The 20164-nt window shown below is 38.9% G+C and overlaps 1 protein-coding gene across 1 annotated transcript; it reads right to left on the reverse strand.

Moving 5' to 3' along the window:
- Positions 1–24: 24 nt before the first annotated feature.
- Positions 25–19524, reverse strand: LOC108260099 (unconventional myosin-XIX). The gene is made up of 23 exons (XM_017460071.3): positions 19256–19524; positions 15833–15980; positions 14795–14943; positions 13757–13870; positions 13554–13680; positions 12240–12309; positions 10414–10516; positions 9370–9466; positions 9180–9256; positions 8486–8573; positions 7989–8157; positions 7183–7256; positions 6839–7074; positions 6536–6712; positions 6202–6339; positions 5107–5214; positions 4296–4366; positions 3763–3824; positions 2423–2577; positions 2175–2304; positions 1790–1875; positions 1232–1549; positions 25–1007 (listed from the first exon to the last, which is right to left on the reverse strand). The coding sequence occupies exons 1-23, from the start codon at positions 19367–19369 to the stop codon at positions 894–896; spliced, it is 2925 nt and encodes a 974-aa protein (XP_017315560.1). The 5' UTR covers positions 19370–19524; the 3' UTR covers positions 25–893.
- Positions 19525–20164: the final 640 nt, after the last annotated feature.

Below are 20164 nucleotides of genomic sequence, written 5' to 3' on the forward strand. Positions count from 1 at the left end.
ATCACAATCATTCCACAAATCAAACATGCCATATCATATTTATTAGCTTATTTAAAGTCTTGATAAGAAACAGGATAGAAACACACAATGCCAAGTACTCAAAATGTACCACATTTCCAATACAGTACATGAACATTGTACTCATAAAATATACTAACATGGGGACCTGGGGGGAAAACCCCCAGCAAGTTAAAATATAGTAAATACATGTAGAAAGCAAGCTACTCTTCCCTATAAAAGTAGTGTTTTTAATAGTCTGTGCAATAAGCCTTAAATAAAAGCAGAAAGGTACATATCAAGTACACAGTACTAAACAGTACAGAAACGTGCCAATTAAATGTCGTGTTTCCCTCATTTCTCTAAATAAAATGTGGTTTGATCACGTATTCAATGAACTAAGAGAATAGTTGATCAGTTAAAACATCTGGTTCCTGATATGCTTTGATTCTAATGTTGCCATCAAGTACTGGATTTTTATTTTCCCCCCATTTTGAAATAGACTTACATCTCCAGTGCAAACACCTCTTTCCTGTTATCTTTCAAGCAATATGTCTAGGAATAATCTCTAATCAAGTAAATATTAGTGTTCTCAAAACCAAATAATTGATTATAAAAAAATTTTAAAACCCTGATTTCGTCATGCAGGAAGCATAATCTCTGAATAAATACATATAAAATAGCCAGCTGTAGTGTGTAGACTAATTACCAAAAGGCACATACACGTAAACCAAATGGAATATATACAGCAAAACAGAGACCTGAATTATATTAGATGTGGCAGCTATGATTGTCACTGGCATTTATTCCTGCTTGTGCATTTTTAAAGGTGCATTGATTTGGTTGATGCTTGCTTTGGTCGATTCGAGTGGATTGAGATGCAGATACACAGACACTCATGTTTTCTCCAGCAGAATCTGATTAAACCCAGTCACTTCGTCAGTGTGGGATCCTGGGTACATGTCGGCGTAGCGGAGAGGAGATCTCTGCATGTGGAGTTTCACTGAGCCCTGCAGAGAAACACAGTTGTTTTTTTGGATGTTTTTTTAAAACTGCGATGGATTAAAGAGGACACTTCCATGATCAGGCAGAATGTGTCTCTGTAAAGCTAAACTCACCAAAAGGTAGCTAAAATATCTAACGATGCAGCTGACATTGGAATGTACTGGATCTTGTGCTATATCGCATAACTGATTATACAAAACTCGATCAGTACTCAGCTCTGAGGTCTCACCTGCGGCTGTGCCCGGATGGACGCCACGCCACGGTTGAATTGGTTGGTCTCCACTTTGTACTCTCCGTTCCTGAAGGGGATCTTCAGTGTGGCCATGATGGACATGACCTTGTGGAATCCTGTGGTGGTCAGTGTCACAGTGACGCTGGGAGTGAAGGTCATAGCCAGGCCCAGAGGCCAGCTGCTGACTGCAACAGGATTGGGGAAACCGGAGAGCTGCACAGAACCTCTCTGAATCAGCAAGGAGCGCGCATCTTCTTCCTCTTGCAGGTCCTCAGCGTTGTCCAACTCCGCCTCAGCCAGGGAGTCCATCAAAGCCTGGGGAGAAGGGGAAAGGGAAAAACTGTTCATTCAAAAATCTGTTAGTTAGAACCACTTGTTGTAGTTCGATTTTTCTTTTTACGCTCAAATTCAAACTTAACATAAAACAAAGTCAAATATGATAAATATTATGAATGGAAGTACAGATAAAAAAAAAAAAAAGTCAGGTGTACAAAGTAAGCAATAAAATCAAATTAAGATTCAGATAGCACAATTACAATGGTCTAAAACACTCACCCTCCAAGACCTCCATTTATTCTGGATGACCGTAACAGCTTTGCGCCATCTCCTCACCTCTCTCCTGACCAGCCAGGCCCGTACCACTGAAATCCACAGAGACACAGATTATAGACAGAAAAGAAAAAAGATTTAAAAATGTATGTTGGACAGGGAAGACATTTAGCATTTTCTACTCTACATGGCTCTGAAAACTACCAGCACTCCTGAAATTAAATGTTTATTGCACTTTTTTGCACATAACAGTTAAGTAAAATTCTAGCAAGAAGAAGAATCAATTGCTGTCATACAACAAGAAGAATAAAACACTTTGGGATGTGCTTAGGGCAGACAATTCCACTCTACAGGCCCAAACTAGTAATGCTCGACATAACACATGCTGTACCTGCTTGGATGAAAGTGGCGCACTTTGTCCTGATGGCTCGCTGGCGGCACTGGTACCTGCGCCAGCAGCATTGGATAGAGAAGGCCTTCTGAGAGCGCACTCTGTACCTCTGCTCCTCCAATAGCTCCAACTAGATAAAACACACACACACTCAGTATAGGAAAATGTTTTGCTTGTTGTCTTTTTTGTATCCTATTAACTCTCATATGCATTTGATTTTAATGCTAAGAAGACTGATGTGGCCTTACCATGACATGTGTCAAGAACACTTTGGTCTTCCCACAATGCACCATTGCGTTGTCGTTGGGTGTGGGGTTAGGGTCAGGAGAATTGGTCCTCAGGACAGCATTCAAAATGTCCTGTACAGCGGTGCCTAGAGCGATCTGATCCCCATTCTCAGCTCCTAGAGGATACAAACACAAAACTCAAACTCTAAACTACTCCACTACATCGGACTCATCAGAGCTTTTTAAAAAAAAATTTTTTAACGATGCTCACAATTAATCGTGTTGATAGGATTGTATTTTCATGATGCAGACAGTCAGCATGTACACAACACAAACACAGCCCCGAAAAAAACAGTAAACAGCAGCACAGAGATAAAAAAAAAGAAAAGAAAACAAAAAACAACTGAAGCCTGTTTATTACCTTTGAAATGCATTTAAAAAAAATAAATTAGTACTACAATTCATTCGAATGTTAATGAGCTTGTGATTAACGCTGTAAACCACAGAAGGTGAAAATTATATCGGTTTCTTAAGCAAAGAAAATAAATGATAATCTTCATTATATTAGATACAGTTTTATTTGTTTACAGATAGTTTTATAGGTGGTCTGGGATTCTCTTCACAGAGAAATCTTCCTGGCTTCCTAGGAACTATACATGTTCACTATGCAGGGTGTATAATATTGGGGTTGTAGATCCTACATCATATACTGCAGACCTGTTAGAACACCATCTGATCTTTAACCACGGAAAAACGGCCGCTCAAAAAGTGAGATTCCATCTTTGGATTAAAGATGACGGACACAGGAAAATTTCAACATGATCGAAAATATGTGAAAATAAATGATGACGTTATCCTGAGCCCTTTCCTCATGTTAAACGACAGACGGGTCATTTCGGAAGTGCATGTTTTGGATTAAAGATGACGGACACAGACCATAACACTACCGTACACATGGTATGGCGTATGTATGTGTGGGGTGAAGTGATGAAATGAAAAACCAAAGCGCCCGCACTGAACAGCAGTTAGAGCAGAATTTCACATTGCGGAAATACAAAAGGTCAGCAAGTCGAAGAGGTGGATGTTCAGTTAGTAAGTAAGTGCATGCCGAAATATGGCACCCGCTCACCCACAAAAGGCATGCACACATTTACCTCAGATAGCTAGAAGCCTAGTTAATCTACAACTGGTCCCATTCTAAATGTAAAAAATGTAATTTGCTTCCCAATAGGGTGAAAAATAAAGAATAAGATGAGCGGAGAACTGCAAATAAAGGAAAAGAAACAAAGAAAAGAGATTACATAAGGACAGAGCAGAGAGCAAGAAATTCAAGAATAGAATTGAAATATCGTCTTCATCACCTTGAGCCAGTCTGGTATTGGCGATCAAGCCGTAACGCTGGATAAAGTTGTCATAGGAAACCCTGTGCAAATATTTGTGCATCAGTGCATATAATTTAAAAAAAAAAAAAAAAAAACCCTAGACTGCGTATATTGTATATCTTCTATAAAAAAAAAAATAATAATAAAATTTTTAAAAAAAACAATATATCTTCATCCTACTAAATCCTGGTAAAACACACCAACAATCCAAAACATAAGGAAGAAGTCAACAGGAAATTCATTTGAATTTTTTAAAATCAGTAGAGAATATTTATATCCCGTTCCAAAAAAGTAAATAATTCTATCTTTTTTCCTCCCGCTATTCACATTTAACACTATTGTTATTTCCATGAAGTAACACTTTAAAACCTCACACACTCAAGGTCTTACTGCTGTATATTCAACTTCAGTTTGTCGTAAAGGGATGCAAACTTTTGCACTCGACTGCATACTTTTTTTTTTTCCTCCCTGCAGTGATTTAGTTGTTCTAATAGGACAGAGTGGTATGTTACCTGATAGGGAAACCTGCAGCACTGATGTGGATGGTCTCCACTATTCCACATGCCTCCAGCTGTGTGATCACCTATGAACAGAGCAAATGTCACAGTAACTCAGCAGCCAAAACATACATATGAAGTTCTTTTAAAAATTCCTGAACGATGGGTGCTTGGATGTGGGGGCAGTCACCTGATATCCCTACTTTAGAACTCACTATTATACTAGACTTCACCTTCCATGGGTATAAAGGGTACAAAAAAATACAGTGGGGGCAAGAACTGGGGTAGGAGAGAAGTGACAAGCTTTGGGCTAAAGCACTAGAGAACATACGTAAATGTTACGTCAAGTCAAGGCACTGCCTTATTCAGTACAAGATCATCCATCGACTTCATTATACTAAGACAAAGCTACATATAATTTGATCCAGATGTTTCTCTATTAAGTGTCAGATTGGTGAAGCCGCTCTCCTTCACAGTTACGTTCTCTGTCCAAAGTTTATCCCATTTTGGGCTAACGAAATTCTACTTCTATAAAATATATGTTACAGTACTTCTCCACCATCTTGTTAGTGTAGGTTGATCAATCGTATGGCGTTAACCGCCACATTAGTGTGACATGAATTAAATCCCTACGGTTTTCCTTTTTCCTTCGGTCTCTTCTTGCATCTCTTAATAATCTGGAATCGTGAGATCTATGCATCCGTGACTATTGGTTTGCTTGATTCCTCAATAAAAAAAGATTTAAACACAGGACTATAACTCATACACTAGAGCTAAAATATGGGGAATATATGCAATCGGAAGAAGAAGTGCTGCTTGCCCTCACCTCTTCCTTCATGAAGGTAAGCGGCTTGCAGTCGGGGTTGGGTTTAATGCAGCGCGTGTAATGAGGAGTGGTGCTGTGCAGGATCTTCATCAAATTCTCCAAGGAGTTCTACAAACCCACATTACGATAGATTGTTATTTATTAACCATTAGGTCCGACGATTGCTCTACATGGTTGTACAATGTCCAAGGAATAAGAAGCTATTTCACAGGCACATCTTATGATGCATTTACTGCTCCCTCATGAACTTCCCATATTCTTCCCATAATACACTGCCTTCATGATCTCTCCTCAATCACTCAACATCTAAATATCACTGCATTAAAGAGCAAAAGGTAAAACAGATTTAATACAGAACCTATACAGAGCTAGAAGTGTGTCGGGAACCTTTTCATATGGCAGAGACCAATGCAAATGTGTGACAAATTAAAGGAAAAGACAAAATAAAAAGGTTTGGTTTTTAAGGTTTTGAGGTGCAATGGCCTGCCAGAACAGCTTCGGGTCTCTGGAACTTTACTACATATTGGTATAGGTGTGTTCCATTTGCTTTTTAATTGTAAGGGATGTCTAATACATCACTCTAAAATCTGCGACGGGTCTTCAATTACGTCACTGTGAGGACTGTAGCAAATGATACCCTGTGAGTGGGGGCGGGGTCAGCCTGGAAGAGACCACTCCCATCAGAATAGAAATATTTTATTTCCCATAGGATAAAATTGACCAGTGAGAAGAATTTTGTGTTCATGTGCAGCAACTCTTTCATCCGAACCACGTCAGCAAAAATAAATGTGCCCAAAGCCTTTTTTTTTTTTTTTTTTTTTTTTTTGGAACATTAAAATGTGATCACATCTAGTTCAGGGCATTTTATAAACAGAAAATCAGCAGAAACGGGATAATTTCTGTTCTAAATTTGGTTTTGTTCAACCTGTAATTAGAGGCTTTAAGGATATTTCGGTCTAAAACACGCACAGTTTAGGGCTAGTATGACTGCATACCAGGAAGCTTCTCTGAAGGCAAAAGATTGGTGTAGACCTTGTTATTAATATATCACTACATTTTTATCCACTACTGCGATTTTGTAAATACGCAGGACACCTTGAATTTGGAGACGACCGTGACGACTTTGCTGTGGCCACGAGGGTTTCCTTCAGTATCCGAGTCTGCAAAGAGACTCTGCAGCAGAGGATCCTCCGACTTTTGTAGCAAGCTGAGGAGTTCAGGTGGGACTGGATCCTACACACACACACACACACACACACACACACACACACAGAATAAGAAAGAAAGAAGTGTGGGTAATCATGTCTTCCGAAAATCATCAGTAAATTCCACTACTCTACTTTTACTCATCAGCGCGCACACACACACACACACACACACACACACACACACACACACACACACAGACACACACAGACACACACAGTACCTTATTCTTCTCCATCATGCCCTCGATCTGGTAGCCAACTTTGCCTGCATAGTGAGCCACAATGAAATGGGGTTGCTTGCTAAACTTGTCCCAGCTCATACTGCCGTTGTCCGAGAGCTCCTTCTCTAGACGCTCCCGGAACTGCTTAGCATCGGAAGCTCTGTTCAGACGACACTCCTGGAGAAAAAAACAAAATCATACAGAACCATATTGTGTTATAAGGCATTAATAAAGGACTGAATACAGAAACAATCCAATCGGATCCATAATCTTTGCTAGGACTATACTAGAGTGAACATTCACCTCGTTAAGCAGAGAGAAGATGCTGGTGGGATTTCCCTCAATCAGCTCCAGGCATCTCTGGTTGTCCTGGTAGCGGATGAAGGACCACTGCAGTCCCTCGGACACGTATTCCTCCTGTTGGGCCTTCAGATAGTGAGCTACAAAGTGCTGCTGCAGCTTCTCGTTGGCATAGTTAATGCACAGCTGCTCTAGGCTGTTCTGCAGGAAACACTCAAAGCCATACACATCCAAAAGCCCTGGAAACAGCACAAGTGGGGTTTTAAAAACAAATGCAACACATGGTCCAGAGCAGGTTACGTCACATAAAGGAGGAGAAGTAGATGGTGGAGGAAGAGGTTGTGTACCAATGAAGTTGCACCACTTGGAGTCGTCTGCGCACATGCTGCTGTTGATGAAGCCGACCAACCAATCAAACAGTCTGTCGGACAAAATAAAAATGTATAAATAATAAATCGTTTTTCAATGAATTAAACGGCCCAGGTCGTCCCTCCAAAAATTACAATCGATACATGTTTAACGAGCTATAAGAATGTGGACGTTTCAGTGGAATGCAAATTAAAGTGTTTAAATATACGAATGAAAAGAAGAAGGAGGAGGAACAGGAAAAGAAGAGAGAAAAATTAAATACCTTGGATAGAGAAAAAATTCTAGAAAACAACCAAAAAAAAATAACAAAAAAAAAAAGAACAAAAAGCAACAACAAAAAAGGAGAAGGTAAAAATTAAACTGATATAAACAGAAATCAGATGGTTAAAAGGGTAGCTAGAAAATAAAAAGAAAGTATTTATTTTTTAAAAAAAGAAACACGTAGAAAAAAAAGCACATCTTTCAAAAAGGATTATTAAAAAAATGTGAAGAATTCAATGATTCATTTTAAAAAGTGCAAAGTGTTTTTTTGAAGCAAGCTTGCAAAAAAAGGACTATATGACGCTACATTAAATATAGGGAAGAAAGCGTGACGTCCGCACACTGAATTTACAGCTCCAAACAACTTTTTATTGAACGTTTCAACCATCAGGTCTTCATCAGGCATTTAACTACATTAAATAATCAGTAATTTCACACTCTGTGGTGTGTCTAAGTCTAGTCAAAACCTTTAACCAACATGCAGCTCTGTATTAATGCGCTGCGGTAGTGTAGTGAAGCTCACCGGCCGTAGATGACTTTAGCGAGACAGTCTCTGCGCACAACACACTCGCTCGGTGAACAGGGCTTGAGCAGGGCACTCTGCTTTCCTGCACGCAGCATCCGTACGCTCACACACTCCTGCAGCTCGACTGCTGACACACGCAACAGAGCTGCCGTCTTCTCTAGGAAACCTACGCACATCACAAAAAGTCACAGACACCAAGTACCTGCTCTGTAACTCTAACCTACTCTAGCTCTTTGCACCTGCTTGAGAATTTTCTACGTATTTATTTTCAAAAATGACACTTTTATACCCTGATAAAATGTATTTTTGACTTAACAAGACAGATAGATTTTGATTTTAATTCCAACGTTTAGGCTTTTACTCACTTAGGCTATAGGTTGTATATATACAAACCCCGAAACCAAACGTGAATAAAATTCATCTTGAGAACAAAGACTACGTGATTATATTTTTCTATAGGCAGCAAGAGCATTGCCTTCATCGTGAGCATTTACCTTTGGACTGCTGATCGAGGCCACAGGGCTCAGACTCAGGAACAGGACTGAAGTTCACATTCCCCAGCTGCAGAAGTCCTGCCAGGATCTACATGATTACATTAAGAAAAAGTCACAAAGAAACCTGGAGCAAACTATCAGGGCCATGTAAAAACTTTCAAATTTATTAGCGAAATTATCACCGCAAGCATTCTGGAGACAGAGCGTTCGTATATGAAAATCATATCCTAAGAGATGAAGGAGTGTGTGCACTTTGTGATTGCGGCCATCTATTTGTGGTGAAAGTGCAAGCGCTGGACTGTCTCAGTCACAGGCACTGCGATGGTGGCTCACGGATCACGTGTGCCCCATTATCTTCACTCCCGTTGGTAGTTGCGGCACCAAGTCGCTCCAAATTTGCATAAGGTTAAAAGTTTTTGAACTTTGTCGTGCCGCTGGACATGCCCACGTCTAGTCGCCGATGGTAACTGTTGCTCATGTCGCCAACTCTCGTTGAAAATGAATGGACTCCGCTCGTTGAATGTGTGAACGCATCTTAAACGCTCCTACAAAACATTTCTCATAAGCACTATTTTTCTCTTAAAAATATCCTTCCCAGGGGAGGATTTAACAAATATTAATCGCAGATTTACACTCACTGCTATGAAGGGTGCCAATACATTTGTTCTTGATTGCAAGAAGGGGCAGAACTTACCCTGAAAATCTGTGCGCGCTTGTCTGCATCAATGCCAAGGCTGACCATGGCTTCAACAGTATCCTGGAAGCAATCCTCTATAGAGATATTAAAAAGACAGATAGAGAAAGATTGAATGACTTTATGTACCAAAATGACATTCAAAACATTCCTCAAGACAAATAACAGAAAAGATGTAACGAATGAGAACCTTCTAAGGTTTTTTCTGCATTTGGCAACCAGGCAAACTTATGGTCATGTGCCATCTCCCATTCTCTCCTCTGTTCTTCTGTGGCCCCCTTCATCATCTGAACGTCACGTAAAGCAAACAAACAAATAAATCATTGTTATATTCAAAAACAATCATACATTAGTTTTGCATTTATATGTACTTTGACTACTTAGACACTCAGTTTTCATCGACAATGTCCCAGTGCTTGTTCCTTTTAAAGAACCAGCCTGCATTTTCCACAATTTTAATTTGAACTATTACATAATCAAATGTATTTTATAACACACTGAGTAAGAAATAATGACATCCATTTCTTTCACTTTTAACCATTTCTTTCAGGCTCTGAGATAGAGGTCAACCGATTGATCGCTTATGGCGATTAATCTGCACTGATAACTATGAAGGGTTCGCAGTCATTATACAGTACGAGAGCGGCCTCTAGAGGCGAAATAAAAACTATCACTGACTAATTTTGTTGTGTTATTTGAAGTGTTTTTTTTTTTATTCATTTTGGACATCTCTATTTTTATTTGTTATTTGGAGCATTACTTTTTGGTTCAGTTTGGATATATTATCTTTTATTTACATTAATATTTATATATTTTTTTTAAATTTTAAGTTCAGTACATTTTATTGGTACATTCAGTATTGTTTATTTCTGGAATAAAGTTTAGCAATATTTTACTTTGAGTGTTATGTTTTTATTTAGTATAAATTTTAAAAACAATTTTGGTTGATTTATCGGTTATTGGAAGGTACTACCCAACTTCAGTCGACCTCTACTATGAGAACATGGTATATAATGATTTATGAATCATTTCTGAAATTTTTCAACAACAATTTTCAACCCCCTGAGTGTTCTCACGCTTTTTTAAAATAGCAGTTATTTGGATAACTTGAGTTGCTTAGCATCACCAGGTCTCAGTTATAGATGAGCTACACTGCTTTTTTCCAGGCAAGATTTGGGCCTATAAAGGAAGTGTAACAGTTCCTGATTAGACACCACCACTGTGTTGCTTTCACCTGGTAAAATATGTGGAAATTCCTCTCGTTAGGAGCTTGAAAGGTCACCCTGGTCTTCTCTAGGAGATACGTTTGCACCGAGGCTCCTACCAGCAACTGAGAACTGCATGACAAAAAAAAAAGATCTCTCATTAGCCATTAGTCTGCATTTACACAAGTACAAGTCAATGATATCACTCAAGGTGTGTCTCTTGTGGGAGTGTACCGTCCGACTTTTTTAACTTCAGATACAAGACGGCAAAAATACACTGCCAGTCAAAAGTTTTTGAACATCTTACATTTTATTTCAGCATTTTTGCTAAAGTGACCTTATTTTATACACGAACCACAAAACTAGCATAAGTGAATAGTGAATTTATTTTATTGTTAAATGTTTAATGAATTAAGAAAGAAGAGTTATTTTATTGGAACAATTTAAATCTAATGTACACACACCATCCATTTTATTAGGAACACAGTTATCAGTTATCTAATCAGCCAATGCAGTTACCTAATCGGTCAATGCAGTAATCTAATCAGCCAATCATGTAAACAGCAGCACAATGCAAAAAAAAAATCATTTCAGATACTACTGAGATTTTCCACACACCGCAGTCTCTAAAGTTTACACAGAATGGTGAGAAAAACAAAAAACATTGAATGACAGTTCTGTGGCTGGAAATGCCTGATCGATAAGAGGTCAGAAGACCTCACTCTTTACAACCGAGGTAAGCAGAAAAGCATCTCGGAACACACAATACATCAAACCTTGAGGTGGATGGGCTACAACAGCAGAAAAGAAATATTGGGTGCCACTCCTGTCAGCTAAGAACAGGAGCTCACCCAAACTGGACAGTAGAAGATTAGGGATAAATAAATAAATAAATAAATAAATAAATAAATAAATAAACAAATCACCTGGTCTTTTCCCAGTCTTAAACTGTGAGTCTGTGCCCATGATAGCCTCAGATTCTTGTTAATGGCTGACAGGCGTGTAACGTGATGTGGTCTTCCGCTGTTGTAGCCCATCCACTCCAAGGTTTTGAGTGTTCCGAGATGCTTTTCTGCTCACCACGGTTGTAAAGAGTGCTTATTTGAGTTACTAAAGACTTCCTGGCAGCTCAAACCAGTTTCGCCATTTGGTCAGTCTGGATTTTTGGCAAAAAGCCAAAATCTTGATCACTCTAACGAAGCTGTTTTAGTACACAATACAGTATATTTCTGTTACACTGATAATACTAAACCCGGCTTTGAGTCCTGTATCTAAAGGCTTAACAGGTTTACTCTCCAAGTGCGCCTGTCTCTTTAATAACGCACTAATTAAGAGCCACAGGATCTGAGAAAGATTTCTTATTTAACTTCTATTGGTCATTGCTGCATCATTTTTTTTTGGTCTGTAATAGTGATTAAACTGTAATAAAATATACGAAACTGTGATAAAATACACAAAAGGTCCGGTGTTCAAAAACATTTGACTTGCAATGAATATACTGTATATTTTATACACCTCCCCACATTAGGTATGTTTATAGTGTATTTTAATATTGTAGTAAAACCCAAGGACAGCGATTATACATTTTTAATACACATTTAAATGGGAACTAATTTCAGGATTGGCCTGAAAGCCTGACTGGAGCTAATCATTTGAATGTGTCGCTTTGTCATGTTATTGCTTTACATAAAACTAAGACACATGTTGTTGCTTCAAATGGAGACAAATTAAGCAGTGATACACACTTTTTTGTGTGTAAATTTTAACAGCGGCCTGTCGCTCTGTTGCTCATTAGCGTGTGAAACAATACAAGACAAAAACAGTGGAAATAAGATGAACGTGTAACGAGACGGACCTGTTCAGCTGGAGCTGGATGTACTTTCCGAAGCGGCTGCTGTTGTTGTTGCGTAAAGTGCAAGCATTGCCTGTAGCATGGGACAGAAATAAATAAATAAATAAATAAATAAATAAATAAATAAATAAATAGCCAAACTAATTCTTTACAACCTGGAATGTGGGGCAGAATCTCACAAGCAAAACACACAAGGGCAATGATGAGAAGAGGGAAATGTTCCAAACCCATCAATGTTTTCCATCCACAGAGTACTGTACTATATAGTTTAATACCAAAAATAATAATACAGAATGGCAGTATGAATTTTTGGATGCGACTCATGCACCATTTTTAAAGATCAGATGGAAAGATCTACAGTGTGCCACTTTCTCTCACTCAGTCAGTATCTAACCATAACCTTGCTTATTATTTCTTACTTTTCTTTTCCTACGCTACTTTAGATAGCCTCCAGTTTGACATGTTCTCATAAACTCCTACAGTTGCAGTCATAAGTTTATATACGCCTTGCAGAATCTGCAAAAGTTCATAAGGTTTTTATTTATTTATTTATTTATTTTATAAGAGGGATCATAAAAATAGCATTTAGTCTTTTTATTTAGTCCTGCCCTGAATAAGCTACTTCACATAAGAGATGTTTACATATAGTCCACAAGAGACGATAATAACTGAATTTATACAAATGAACCAGTTCAAAAGTTTACGCACGCTTGATTATTAGTACTGTGTGTTGTTACCTAGATGATCAACGACTGTATGTTTTGTGAGAGTTGTTCGTGAGTCCTTTGTTCGTCCTGAGCTGTTAAACTACCCACTGTTCTTCAGAAAAACCCTGTACATTCTTTGCTTTTCCAGCCTCTTCTGCATATTTGACCACTTTCCAACAGCTATATGATGTCGAGATCCATCGTTTCACACTGAGGACGACTGAGGGACTCGTACACAACTATTACAAAAGGTGCAAACATTCACTGATGCTCAAGAAGGCAACACGATACATTAAGAGCGGGGGGGGGGGGGGGGGGGGGGTAAACTTTTAAACAGGATGATCTGTGTAACTTGTTATTATTTTATTTAAAGATCTTATATTTTTCCCCCATTTAGTACTGCCCTTAAGAAGCGACATAAGATATTCACGTTTCCCCAGAAGAGAAAATAACAATAATTTAGGGCGGTACTAAATAAAAAAACAAAATGCAATTTTTATGATCCGCATTTTTTGCAGATTCCGCATGGTATATATATATAAACATATGACTGCAACTGTACATCTCATTTTTCCCTTTCCTTCCATCTTTGAGTCATCCTCTCCCTCACCAAAGGCTTCCATGATGGGGTTCGAGTCCAGCACTCGCCTCTCGATCCTCTCCACCGTGTGCTGGCACTTCTGTGACGAGGTAGCCACTGTGGCGTAATACTTCATGAGGCAGCGTGAAGTCCATGTCTGGAGAGAAACACAACGACGCTAAGCAACATAACGAGGCCAAAAATAAATAAATACACAATTTGACTCTACACACCTTCCCAGCTCCACTCTCCCCTGAGACCACTAGTGATTGGTCGACGGGTTCAACTTGGCCCTGAACGTTCCTGTACGCCTCTTCGGCTACGATGAAGATGTGCGGCTTAAAGTCCTGTATAAACACAAAACCTGTGTGTATGAAGGCTTTCGGACACCCTGGTCATTAATGTCAAGATAATATTATACACAATATAACACACATAGAAACAGGCACTGATCTTTCAAGCATGTGCTCTAGTTATACCCTGGCCTGCTTACAGATTTAGTCTACAAACATTACAAAAAGTGTTAATTGTTTGTGGTTTAAAAGCAAAAATTTATCAGAAACCACATGGACGTTAGAACGTATGTGAATAAAATAAACAGAAATGAATTCTGAACAACACTGGCCGTGGGTGTTTTTGCTTATTATACAACAGTTAGCGCCGGTCCAGCTACATTTTACAGAGCGGCGTTCCTAGAGTGCTTATATTTCCTGATGGTCACGGTACCATGAAATGCACTCAAATAGCAAAACAAACACTAAAGTGAGGCTGATCAAGGTTACCAAGCGGCGACAAAACACCAAACACACTGTAATATATAACTATATTACACAGACGCCATCTGGATTAATTCAGCCCTGTATTACTGTGCACACAATTTCAAACCAGCTTCACGTTTCAGTCACTAATGACTGACCTACAACTTTATAGTAGAACATAAACAAAACAAATGTGACGTGGGGTTACAGAGAAATATCACTCATTCTGTTTTTGTGTTCATCCTACCTGCCCTCTAACCAGGCAAATATTTGCTCAGCGCTACTGCTAGTAGATGCTGATTATTTTACAGCCGATATTTTGTTCTACTATAACGTTTTTGTACTACTTATTGAAACGTTAAAATATTGTGGGGAAAATTGTTTTAGCCCATATGTTTAAGCTCAGCTTAACCAATAATTCTGGATTTTCCTGCATAAGAATTCGAATATCAATATAGATACATCAGTTAATACAGTGTATATCCTGTACATATGAACAGAGCGGATGTTTACCTGAGGTTGGGAAGCTGAGTGGTACTCGTGCATCACGTCCAGTGAGTAAAGGTGAGGAATGGGCTGGAACGGGTTCAGTGCCACTAGCGTGCAGCCGGCATGCGTGTAAAACACTCTGGCACTGTAACGTGCCTGCAGGCATTTTAGCACTGTTTCACACACACACACACACACACACACACACACACACACACACACACACACACACACACACACACACACACACACACACACACACAGACAGGAGGGTGAAATAATTTATAAAATGTTATTGAGTTAAAGTGAAAAGTGCTATCCATGCTCGTGCAAGAGAGAAAGAAAGACTGAAAGAAGGAAAGACTAAAAAGAGACAGACAGAAAGGAAGTGAAAAAGAAAGAGAAATTAAAGAAAAAAGAAAGAACAGAACAGATCAGACACTGACAGACATACAGAAAGGAACAGACAAAGAGAAATGAAAGAAAGACTGAACAGAGTCTGAAAAGAGACAGACAGACAGACAGACAGACAGGAAGAAAGGAAGAGAAGAGAAGAGAAAGAGAAAAAGACGGAGAAGACGGAAAAGACGGAAAGAAACACTGAAAATAAGAAAGACTAAAAAGAGACAGACAGAAAGAAAAAGACAGAAAGAAAGACAAAGAATGAAGAGACTGAAAAGAGAGACAGACAGACAGAAAGACAGGAAGACTGAAAAGAGACTGACAGACAACAGATAGGAAGAGAAAATAAAAGTCAAAGACAAAAGAAAGAAAGAAAGGACGACAGACAAACAGCAAACGATGGAAAAACAGCAGAAGACAGCATGATTGTTATTATAAGAACATCTGAAAAAGGTATTATTAATAATAATAATAATAATAATATGAAAGACACTGGATTAAACTGGATAAACTACCACTAATGTACTTCTGTCTAAATCTCCTTTAGGAGACTGAAGAATGTATAATATGGACAAGTTATGCATTAGTCTAAACAGTGTAATGAGGTTGCTGGTGTGTGTGTGTGTGTATATATATATATATATAAATATATATACACACCTGTGGTTGGAGTTACAGGGTTGACTTTGGTCAGGTCATCGTAGGTGTGGAGCTCAGCCTCGTTTACTAGAAAAGCTCTGACATCTCCTTCTATTGAGTCATTGAGAGTCTTCCCGCGGGGATGGAGCTGCTCCGTCACTCCGTTTACCTGCAGAGAAACACACACACACACACACACACACACACACACACACACACACACGATCAAAAGTAAATCAAAGTATGATATCTAACTACAGAATATATCTTACACTGTATAATATATTACAGCGTCAGTGCTTTGTAACAGTCAGAGGTAAAGCTGCTCCTGGGCTGCTGTGATAAACACAAGTTCCTTCAGAAATAAAAACGTCATTATTTGTCCGTTCATCTTATTATCTGTCCATCTATGCATGGGCTCCTGCATTCCATGTGTGAAGAGAAAGAAGAAGACGAGGAAGAAGAGACATCAGTGATCTCATCCTGTATTGACACACTGCAGACATGTTGCTGCAAGGCAAAGCCAGAGCAAGACGGGCCACGCAATGCAAAGACGAAACTATTTAAAACACCTGCAGTGATGAATGAAAGCAAGCCTGTGAAATCGGTTGTGACATCACACGCGCATGCGCAAACACACCCGAGACATGTGGTACAACAAAACAATCTGATCTAGTGTCTCAGTCCACTTTTCCCAGCCTAAAACACACCAGCACTAGGTGTTTGTTGTTTCTTAGCCGCTTGTTTTAAGTGTCATGAGAGCAAAAGGAGAACAAAAGCGGGATAGTCTGGGAGTCCCCGAGAACTAAACTTGAAGATTGTAAAAACTTTTTCTGTAAACCCGTGCCCGCTGGAGCCTCAGCTTGCTGTTCTTGGCTGACAGGTGTGGAATCCGACATGGTCTTCTGCTGTTGTAGCCCAGCCACCTCAAGGTTGGATGTGCTGTGCGTTTGGCTGACTGGATAATTTCATGAAGAAATCAAGTGAGCGCCAATGCCAGTTCAAATTACGAAGGTTGGCCAATCAATCCCTTAAAACTGATTCCGCCTTGTCTAGGTTAGCGCAAATCAGCTTTGCTACCTCTAGAATATCACCATGTTGGTGTGAACAGAATGAAACATTCTGACTGTTCCGGCCCAATTTTTTTTTTAACTAAAAATTCCGGTAGCCATGTTTCCTTCAGGACTAACTGTAAGTCAACACAGTGGAATTGTTTCACCATAGTCTGGAATCATCATAGGTCTGGAATATGTAGCCGAGCTACATCACGTGCAGCTATCTTGGACCAGTTTCATGACAAAAAGTACCAGACTCTCTAACCTGGCTTGAGACGATTAAGAAACACAGAGGTGCCAACAATGCTGAAAATAAAATTCAAGCAGAGAGAAAATTGTAGCACAAAACCATATTTTGTGTCAAATATGTGCCAAGCAACCCTAAGAAAACAGTGAGACAAAAGACCAGTGTGACCACTGCTTAATATTAAGAACTTCCATTGTTTTATCTCCAAAAGAAACCACATCCCCACTTTCTTGTTTTCAATTGGTTCACAAGATCAAGGCTTGAGATGTCCCCTACATAGCTATACTATATACGATGCGAAAGTAAGAGCTACCAGAAGTAACTGTGCATCTTTCTCATCCTTTCAGTCCTTCAGGAATTTGGCTCGTCCCTCACATTAATCGTATTCGAATTTGGTCTGACAAAGGCATTGTCAGAAAAGCATTGTCTTCAGGTTTCTCCCATAACGGCGTAGCAAGCGTTCCAAAATCATAGAGCCTATGATTAAACTGTAGATTTTGTCACCTCCAGACAGAGTACCGTAGGGGTACATTTATGTTCCCCAAGGTACAAGCAATCTAAAACCCCCAAAAGGTCCAAATATATACCATAAATGATATTTAAAAAGGTACAACACATTGACATTCATCAGGTGAAAGATACACTATATGAGCAAAAGTTTGTGGTCGCATATCCATTCTAACAACAGAGGAGGCTGTAGTCCTCCTTTGCTGTTAGAATAACCTCCACTTTTCTGGGAAGGCTTTCCACTAGATTTTGGAGTGTGGCTGTAGGGATTTGAGTTCCTGGGGTGCAGTCAGCATTCCGGTTCATCCTAAAGGTGTTCAGTGGGGTCGAGGTCTGTGCAGGACACTCGAGTTCTTCTATACCAACCTTGGCAAACCATGTCTTCATGGATCTCGCTTTGTGCACAGGGGCATTGTCATGCTGGAAAAGGTTTGGTCCTCAGTTCCAGTGAAGGGAAATTGTAATGCTACAGCAAAGAAAGACATTCTATACAATTTTCTTCCAACGTTGTGGTAACAGTTTGGGGAAGAACCACACATGGGTGTGATGGTCAGGTGTGCACAAACATTTGGCTTATAGAGTGTTCATACTCTGAGACTATCACCCCAGAAGCATTTGTACCCTAAAAGGTACACTTTATCCCCCCCCCCCCCCCCCCCCGCCCCTTTTTTTTTAACAGTGTCCGGAAAGAGCACTCAGACAAACAGTATCTCGATTTAACAAAGATACTGGGACCAGACACTTGAGTCGTAGGTTAATACAATTAACTCCTTTTAATAACAAGTCTTAATCTGTTTTTCAAGTGCTCCAGAACTTTTAATTGGATTTAAGGATTAAAAAAAGGGCGGCACAACGTAACGTCGCCACCTCACAACAACCCTGAGCTCGGGTTGGCGTCTGTGTGGAGTTTTGCGTGTTCTTCCAGGTCTTTCGGGTTCTCCAGTTCCCTCCCACATGCTGGTAGGTGGATTGGCAAAGCTAAATTGGGTATAGGTGTAAATGTGTGCACCCGGTGCTGCACGGGCATCCATCCAGGGTGTATTCCCATGTTCCTGGGACAGGCTTTCAAACAACTATGACAGCTGACCAGCATAAAGTAGTTACGATAGATAGATAGATAGATAGATAGATAGATAGATAGAGAGAGAGAGAGAGAGAGAGAGAGAGAGAGAGAGAGAGGGATAGATATAGATAGAGAGAGATAGAGGGATAGATATATAGAGCGAGATATATATATATATATATATATATATATATATATATATATATATATATATATATAGAGAGAGAGAGAGAGAGAGAGAGAGAGAGAGAGAGAGAGAGAAATAGATAGATAGATGGATAAATAGATGGAGAGAAATAGATAGATAAAGATCAGATCAGTATGATAGTTCTATAAGATGGACAACAGAATAAATAAACCAGGTGATATATTATCTTAAACAATCAGACTTAAACATTTAGAATGAAAGAAAGTGATCTAAACTAAGATTTTAGAGAAGACTTCTGACACCTGCACTATTTAAAATTTATCATCAAAATACAAAAGTGACATCTAAAAACAATGCACTACCTTCTTTATCATCATTTCATTAAAGTGTCAGATGGTCATAATGATAGTGAAGTGTTTCCTACCTTCCCAGGACGTTTTGTACTTCCACCTTCTTCAAAACTCACAGATTCTCCACCTGTTTTGTCTCCAGACGCGTTTTCAGTCCTGAATAAAATGTTCTGCTTGACATTTGCCATAGTACAAAGAACCAGGACTGTCCAGAAAGCCCGTTTTCAGCGGTTTCTAGTCTCACAGTCCCGCCATTAACAGACCGCTTTTTAACTTTCCTACTTCTGACTCAGAAAATTCCACAGTGAAGGACAAAATCTCTTCCCCGCCTCACTCAACGCTTTTCCTGCTCGCAGTCCGACAAACCCGCCTCCGGCTCAACGACGGATATGATTGGTTACACGTGATCAAGACCACGCCCTCTGTTGGATTTAAACGAAGGTGATCGAGTACAATCATATTACACGAGGCGTCATATAAAACTGGGAAAATTCATCAATAATTAATAAGCTCATGTGGATTTATTCAATAACGTGATTCGTTAATTATTCATGATTGTGACCCAGTAAACTATATATAAAATATTTATTAATTAAACTAGGCCTATATATTAAAATATTTATTTATTTAAATTATTATACTGTACTGAGTTGTTTTTTTATCACCACTTTGATGAAACTGACCTCTAATTTTAACAGAAAAATATCTTGCCATTTAAAAATATTAAGAGAGTACTTTATTGCAAATTTACATGATTTTATTTTGATATTTTATTTTATTTTCCATACACAGAAATCACCAAAGATATTTACATATTTACATATTTACCCATTTTGTATTCGAAAGCTTATATTATATTATTCAATTAAGTATCTGGAGAAAAATGAGATAACATTTTTTATTTATCTCAGGTGACATTCACAGTGTCACAGCAGGATAAAATAATTAAGATTAAGTATAAGGACTGTGAAATAAAGAAAATA

The sequence above is a fragment of the Ictalurus punctatus genome, chromosome 28 (assembly GCF_001660625.3).
Source record: "Ictalurus punctatus breed USDA103 chromosome 28, Coco_2.0, whole genome shotgun sequence".
In the NCBI taxonomy this organism is placed as follows: Eukaryota; Metazoa; Chordata; class Actinopteri; order Siluriformes; family Ictaluridae; genus Ictalurus; species Ictalurus punctatus.

What these genes read in the sequence shown, in the direction of transcription:
- LOC108260099 (XM_017460071.3), bottom strand. Translation starts at nt 19,369, where the DNA reads ATGGCAAATGTCAAGCAGAACATTTTATTCAGGACTGAAAACGCGTCT. An exon ending in ATCCAGCTCCAGCTGAACAG is followed by an intron (nt 10,517 to 12,239) that starts GTCCGTCTCGTT and finishes TTTGTCATGCAG; the next exon opens with TTCTCAGTTGCTGGTAGGAG. An exon ending in GCTAAAGTCATCTACGGCCG is followed by an intron (nt 7,257 to 7,988) that starts GTGAGCTTCACT and finishes TTTGTCCGACAG; the next exon opens with ACTGTTTGATTGGTTGGTCG.